This window comes from Lygodium microphyllum, unplaced genomic scaffold, assembly GCF_053477565.2.
Source record: "Lygodium microphyllum isolate KBCC unplaced genomic scaffold, Lygodium_microphyllum_v1.1.10 scaffold_113, whole genome shotgun sequence".
NCBI classification, from domain to species: Eukaryota; Viridiplantae; Streptophyta; class Polypodiopsida; order Schizaeales; family Lygodiaceae; genus Lygodium; species Lygodium microphyllum.
The window spans coordinates 58,393-66,411 of record NW_028229596.1 but is presented as its reverse complement, the minus strand read 5'-3'; the positions used below and the strand labels follow the sequence as shown (position 1 = coordinate 66,411).

The 8,019-nt window shown below is 38.0% G+C and overlaps 1 protein-coding gene across 2 annotated transcripts; it reads left to right on the top strand.

Annotated features, from left to right (window-relative positions):
* The first annotated feature begins 4,241 nt into the window (after positions 1-4,241).
* Positions 4,242-6,317, top strand: LOC148008620 (large ribosomal subunit protein eL38z/eL38y). Of its 2 annotated transcripts, XR_015689980.1 has the most exons (4): positions 4,242-4,402; positions 4,994-5,177; positions 5,434-5,585; positions 6,001-6,317. XR_015689980.1 is itself a non-coding variant. In XM_087674155.1 (3 exons), the coding sequence occupies exons 1-3, from the start codon at positions 4,400-4,402 to the stop codon at positions 5,454-5,456; spliced, it is 210 nt and encodes a 69-aa protein (XP_087530281.1). In that variant the 5' UTR covers positions 4,242-4,399; the 3' UTR covers positions 5,457-5,641. The 2 variants fall into 2 exon arrangements, 1 of the variants encoding a protein (XP_087530281.1); XM_087674155.1 differs by lacking the exon at positions 6,001-6,317 and having other exon boundaries at positions 5,434-5,641.
* The last annotated feature ends 1,702 nt before the right edge of the window (positions 6,318-8,019 follow it).

Sequence of the window (8,019 nt, the reverse complement as noted above, 5' to 3'; positions counted from 1 at the left end):
AAAGATACAACATAACTTGCATCATCCAACTATTGAGTCGAAAGTATACTTTTGGTCAAAGCTAGAATATGTCATACATTACGCAGAGTAAACATATTGCCCAAAGAAAATCGCAGTTGGACTTCTCCAATACCAACAATATCCAATGCTAGGTCATTACCTAATCTGACAAATCTTATCATGTTATGATAGGAGTGGAACTACTCACGATAAGGGGTGACATGAAACAAAGCCCCTAAATCAAGTAGCCGACATTAAGCAGTAGATAGACAAGGCATTAGTTAATTAAAAAAACATTAAGAGAAGAAGTTTTAAGTATGTAATCATATCAAGATCAGTCTATACGACTCTTCAATCTTGACACTAGACATACTAGGAACAATGTTGCGATCATCATTCTTTCCCCACAGTTTATCCTTCCTCTTTTCTTTGGGCTTTCATGATGTATTTTATGGCATTATGGCCAAATATTCTCTACTTTTCACAATAGTGATAAGTCAATGTGGACTTATGGCCACATAACTTACTAAGAGACTGTCCATATGTTTGAGAACAAGACTTTTGAGACTCTCCCATGATAGTCATTACCGCTTCTACCATTATTGCCTCTGACTATTAAAGCATGGGAAGTGTAGAAATCATCTATATTCTTTTTGTTACCCTCTTCATTCAAGAGAGCACTCTCTACATCCTACAATTTCAACCCATCAATAGGCATATTTGCACAGACAGTAGTATGGAATGAGTCTCATGACTCAAGCAATGTAATCGACAAGAATAAGGGAGGAATATTGTTCTTAATTTGAATTCCTTCCAAAGACAAGTGGCTAAAAATAGAATGAAAATCGTTCAAGTGGGTAGGCATGGTGGTCCCCTCCTTCATATGAAAATCCATGAGTTGCTCCAGTCAATACATGTGAGAGGCATGGCTCTACTAGTCATAGACATTGTAAATCTTATCCCATAACTCCCATGTGGTCTACCAGTCAAAGGCAACATTATAGTAGACCTACTTAGAGAGTGATAAAATGATTGTAGATTTACATAGCTCATCTAGTTCAGCCCAATCCTTTACATCAAAGCATCTAGGCTTTACACCCTTATGTCTTAATGGCTTAATTTGCAATTTCTATATTAGAACTTGGCAGATTTGTGTCTTCTAATAGTTGTAATTTGTGCCATCCAACTTCTCAATGTGAAAGATAGCACTATCATTCGACCCATGAGCCATAATATAAGGGATGAAAGCACAAACTAAGATAAATAGATAGTTGCAAATGACAACAAAACAATCACAAAGTCATAGCCAAATCAAGGGCTGAGCAAGGAAAACTGCCAGAAGGATGAGCTATCTACTAACTATAATCAAGTAACTATCAAATCCAAGTGACAACCCTCAAATAGAATGCATAAAACTAAAATGACATGCTATTGTATTAAACTATAGTAATATGCCAACAATCAGGTGTGAGCAACCAAGAAATAAAGACTAGGAACAATCGGCACTAAAGGTTGTCACAATTGCAATGTGTCAATAACCATACATGCGATAGGCATAAACATCATACACATAAGAGATCTCAAGGTAAAGAAAGGAGACTTGCCAAATGCATAAACCATTGAGCAAAGCTCAATACATAACCTAGAAGCATATAAATATCACTAACATGCAGACATACATAAGTGCTAGGTCCAGAGTAAGTGATCAAATTCGTCTACTATAGGATAATTGCATCCAATACACACCAAGAGAGCATGTACACAAAGTAAGTGTCTCATGATCTTGGTGAAAGTAAGATTAAGCTCAACTACATAATCCAAAGCTCTATGTAATATCCAAAGTAGTGTGGCAAGGAACTCTCATTGGAACAAAATCGAATGCCAAATGAGCAATGCAGGCTCAAAACATCAAGTACATGACATCCAAGTATCCAATATAGATGAAGCTTAAGCCGAGAGCATAAAATCTAATAGATTCTTTAAGCGTGTAACTGTGTAAGCCATTGAAGTAACCAAGGCATGTAACCACAACTAAGATCAATATAATAGAGTTCAAATCTTAGCTCAAAAGTATGCCATAGGCATATTAGGAAGTATACATAACAATCGAAGTAGCAGTATATCCATTGAGTATCCCATAAAGTATCAATGAGCATTAGGTATAACCTTTTCACTAGTAAATGCTTGCTACCCTATTATTACAATACTAAAATGACAGTGAAATCTGAGCTATTTCAAGTTCAAATCAATCCCAAAAGCATAACCATACCATTCAGACACCAAAATAGCATCTCGAAGCATCAAACATGCATATGGAATTTACTATTTGCTATCAAAACCAGAAATGTTCTTTTCTATTTGAAATAGAGAATAGAAAATGCACATAATCAACTCTATGAGTGCCTAAATTTGTAGCTCTCACACGCTCTTTGTTTTTGGCTATGGCCAAATCTGTATGTAAAAGTTATGGCCAAAATATGACAGTGCTGTCAAGCTGCCGTAGTTGTCCATGACTTCAACATCATGCTATGTATCTACTTTGTAAAAATTACACGGCACAGCAAACAGAATTTGAGAAAGAGATAAAGAGTACACAATAAATAAGAGGAGAATTTAAAAAAAAATCTTTAGCTCCAAACAACTAATACAAAGATGGCTTTGTCCACTCGTGCGCTTCCACTGTGAAGCTTAGATGGCGATCTAGATAGAAGATAGGTGAAGAGCTTAAGGCTAGTTGGAACAACTCAGATTGGGTGAAAGATAGATTGTGGATGGCTATGAAGGGGTTTAGCTTTTATGGCTCGCGAAGGCGGTTAGGTTGACCTAACCGACCTACCATATGAGCCTCCACTAGTCGGCCAGAGAATATTCCCTTTACCGTTGCGGGACCGGGGGTGCTACCCTCAAACCCTCACCAAGGGGGCTGCTTGCCCCCATGGGAAGCGGCCCACGTACCCCAAAATATGAGTCCCTTTTAACTCCCTTATCCCGCAACTCGATACAGCGTGCCTTGAGTTGCTACTAGCTTCACTACTTCGTTTAATCCAATGATTAGACCCACAACGGTCACCTTTTTGCCATCGGATCACATAGACCTCATCAAATATACAAGTCAGGCCGCCTCAACCAATATCCAGGTGCACATATGGCTTCTCCTCATAATGGGGGCCTTACAACTTTGAGCACCATGGATCATTGGTGGCATCTTATGAGGGTGGGGCATTGAGCATATCTAACAAACTCAAAATGGATAAAATGGCTACTCCTTAACTTAATAAGCACTCAATAAGGCTTAACTAAGCCTTGGGAAGCTCCTCAACAAGTGTGGAGCAATCTGGAAGAAGGAAAGACTCAATGCATACCTCAAGAGGAAAAAACAATGGTTGCCATGAAACCTTGAGTTGAAGCTTTGAATTCGAGTTGAAGTAAAGGATGAAGAAGCTCCTCAAATAGTTGGCTCTTATACTAATTGAAAGGTAGAGCCTAAATGGAAGCTAAAGCAAGAGCAACGTAAAAGCTATGGCAGATGGAGCAAGAGAGTAAGAGAGAGAGACTATATGTGGGCATTCCAACAATCACAATGTGTAAACGGCCTTCCCTTTAAAACTAGGTAGACCTTATGATAAGCATTTAGCTTATCACTTGTTAAATTATTTTTAGTTGAAGTAATACATTACATTTTTAAAAAGATGTGTTGTTGTATGGAGTTTATTTTATTTTTGGGATGTCACCTAAGCAACATCCCTAAGGATGGGAAGGTGTCAAAAAGCATGTAGGAAATTAAGAGGAATCAATCTTTCAATTGGTAGAGATACATGCACCCACCTCTATAACCTGGCCTATAGCTCATTAGTTTTTGTGATGTTGCCCAAGCACCAACCCCAAGGATGGGCATGTGGTGCAAAGTGCGCAAGACATTGGGAGGAATCGATCTTTTAGTAGTTGGTAAAGACACATGCACCCACCTCTACCAATAGGGCTATAGCTCATTAGCAGGTATACATTGTATTATTTTTTGAAAAGAATGCATTGTTATTTTTATTAGTATGGGATTTTGCTCGAAACATCATCTTGAAAAATAGCAGGTGTCAAAGAGGTTCGTGGGTAGCAGATGTGGGAGGAATTGATCTAGTGACTGGTTGGAACATATATACCCATCCTACCAAGTGGGCAAGGGCTAGGGCTAGGGCTCATTGCAATACATTGTATTGTCCTTCAAGGTTTGCTTGTAAGAGTTGTTCGTTGAACCTCCCTAAAGACGACACCCTCCTCTCTTTGAAAACCTAATCGTAAGGGCGATGGTATAAAGCGAGGGGATAAACGATGGCCTGGGCTTCTCAGTCCGTGTGCAGCTAGGGTTTCTACTCACGGCGTGGTTCTTTTTCTGCGGCAAGCAACCATGGTAAGAATCCTCGCTGCTGCCCTTGCCTTCGATAGCTTCGTAGTATTATTGGGATCTCTGCTCTTTCATGCCGTCGATTTCTAGTCTTCTGGCCTGCGAAAATTCCTACCCTATCTGCAGTGCAATCACGGAGGACCGATAGGTTCTTGCATTGGTAGTCTCTGCAAGTAGCCGTGGTTATGGAAGTGAGATTGTTTTATATCGACGGCTTTGCTGGTGTATTATCTTTGTGTACCACAGTTGTTACTTCTCCACAAGGTAGGTGTGACGGGGAGCCTACTTGAATATGTCATTGCTCGACAACCCTGTGTTCATACTGCTGCATTTTCTGGCTTTGCAAGTAGAACATGCCTTTGTCTTCAGTATTGAAATGCGTTCGATTCTGGACCAGGTTTTATGGAATGCTTCATCTGACAGCATCGTGCAGTTACAATGAACTATTCTGCTAACTTTGAGCTTTTTGAGTTAACATGTCTATCACACTCCTGTGGGTTGCTGCACTGTCAAATCGTGATATGCTTGAATAAGTAGGATTGCACCTAATTTGACCTTATCTGATTTTGATTCTCTGTGTGACCTTTTTTTTGCTAGCCGAAACAAATTAGTGAAATCAAGGACTTCCTTCTTACAGCTCGGAGGAAGGATGCTCGCTCTATCAAGATTAAAAGGAGTAAGGATGTTGTGAAGTTCAAGGTGCGGTGCAAGAAATATCTGTACACACTTTGCGTGTTAGATTCTGAAAAGGCTGACAAGTTGAAGCAATCCCTTCCGCCAGGTCTGAATCTTATCATTAAGTACTGGTTTGAATTGTTTAATGTCGCCCTTTACATTTTGTGAACAAACCATTGCTATTTTGGCTGTGCTTTTATGCCTAAATGTTCTGATTATGTTTGACTCATCTAGATCATTTAACCAAACCACTGTCATTTTTGCTGTGCTTTTGGGTTGCAATGCTCTGATTATAATTCAGTATGTGCTGTCATTGCTTTTGTCAATTGCTAATTGCCTTGTTGAATGGAATATTTATGCAGGTCTTAGTGTGCAGGATGTTTAGTGTTGAAATGTTGTGATTCATCTGTACCACATCAGTTGGAGTGGCTCTTCAATTTTGTATTTTGAAGAATTTTGCCTGTAGACTTTACCGCCTCTTGCGAATTAAACATCAAACAAAATGGTTTGACTGGTGAGGGGAGTTAAACTTTTAATTCAACATGGTCATTGGAAGTTTGATTTTCTCAAGAGTTTCATTTTATAATTTCTTTTGCTTACCTGTGAGGAGCCCCTGTTTCTTTTGAATGTCCAAGTTTTGCATATAGTGTGATGGCTTTAACTGCATTTTGCCTAAGATGGGGGTCTGGACGGAACATTTGGTACTAGTCTTTTCATTTAGTGATGCTCTAGTTACAGATTAAAAGTTGTTTGACTTCATACCCATTGGGGCTACTTTCATAACTATATTTGTCTTTGGATACGCCAGATTTTTAAAGTTTAGGACTTTTGCTTTGGTCCAATGCTTTATGTTAGGTTGGTGAAGGTTTGCAGTTTCAGGAACTGCATTGAGAAATAGTATTGTGTTATTGTATTATTGTTGACGGCAGGAAATGCTATTCTGGCCTCTTCATATTCTGTTGTACCTGGATCTGCTCCTGTTAACTGTGTATTTCAAGAAAGGCCATATGATGCATTTTCAAACTTGATGCGGTCAGAAGCAATGCTGATGCTGCAACACACCGAATTCTGATGGCTGCTCTGTTGCCCTTATAAATGTAACTAGCTGACTCTTTACACGAAGGAAAGAGCTGTCAATCATTCAACAGTCTCTGTGTTTTAACTCTTTGACTTCCTTCATTGCTCAGCGAGGTAACCTGTCTTGCAAGTGAACTTTTCAACTCTTAATGAAATTTTACTTTTCTAATGGGGCAATTTTGGAATTTCTTGATTCTATTCTACATAAAACTGACAAATGTGTGGAAAACCCATGTCTGTGTGGAGTGAAGTTCTTACAAAATCGTGAAATGCTTGAATATTTTGCAAATGTGTGGAAAACCCATGTCTGTGAGGGTTTATTTGTAAAAGATATCTTTTGTTTAGGTTTCTTTTAGTAGGCTTGATTGTTTATTAGATCAAATGCAACATTGCATAACTAGTGGAAGACATTTTGTTTGTAACTGGCAATACATTTGAAAAATTAGTAATCGTTTGTTACATGTCTTAGCTTTTCATTATAAGCTATGTTGTCATTTGTGAAAGTTGTCTTGCTTAAATGTCATTTGTGAAGGTGTCTCCAGTAGGCCTGATTGTTTATTAGCGCAAATGCATGACTAGTGTAAGACATTTTAATTATATCTTGCAATACAATGGAAAAGGTAGCTACAATTTGATACATAATTTAGCATTTCATGATAAGTTATGTCATTTGTGAAGGTTTCTTTAGGTAGGCTTGATTGATTTTAGAGCAAATGTAACATTGTAAAATTGGTGTAAGACATTTTAATTGTAACTTGCATACAATGGAAAAGGTAGTTATAATTAAGTACATGCTTAAGCATTTCGAAAAAGTTATTATTTGTGAAGGTGTCTTTTCAAAAGATGTAATTTGTGAAGGTTTTTTTAAAAAAAATATAGAGTGTAAGAACTGGTATTAATGAATCCAAGGAAATATAGTGACATCATGAAAGTTATGCCCCTTGGCCTAAGCGAAAACATAGAGACAGCTCAGCTTGTCATTTAAATTTACTTGCTAATTCATTGTTTCACTTTCCTCCAAACCGGTGTCCCTTGGCCTAAGCCAAAACATAGAGAAAGTTCAATCTATCATTCATTGTTTCGCTTTCCTCCAAATAGGCGTCACTTGTACACAATCCTCCAAGAGATTATCAATCCCCATTGCTATCTTGCACGAAGGATAGAGGGGATGTTGTTTCTGTTTTGTTAGCTAGATGGTACTTAAGAGGGAGCTTCCTAAATAATAGATGCTGTTGAATTGCTTTTAGTCTAAGAGACATTATACCCTCCTAAGATCTTTTAAGTCTCTATTTTCGAGTTTTACTGTTAGCCATAGGGAACTCATTCTTCCATTTACATTGCTTAGAGATTTGTTAAGGTTATTGGAGGGGATTGATACATCCCTTAGAGATTTGCAGCAAACCAACTACTTAGAGAATTCATAAATGACTCATCTTTTTGGAACGGGTAGGCCGGCCATTCTAACTTCAAATCAGGCAAAACGGAGCATATGAAGTCAAACTCCTTGTTTAACTCGTACCTCATTCGGGTTGAATTAGTTTGCATCCAAGAACATTCACTATTGTTCCACAAATTGTCCCAGATTCTAATTCCTCTATTGTGCAATGCATTTGCCAACCTGTTGTTTCTATGCATTGGGGCACACTTTGGATTATTGAAGGTTTCTTTCAATAGGCTTGATTGTTTATTAGAGCAAATGCAACATTGTTTAAGTAGTGCAAGACAATTTAATTATTAGACTTGTTAGATCTCTAGTCAGCAGAAAAAAATTGTTCGATCTATTTGAGATACGAGGCTTGATGTCCTGCTAAATAACTTGCAAAACTATTGAAAAGGTACTTATAATTTTTGTTACATATTTTAACATTTCA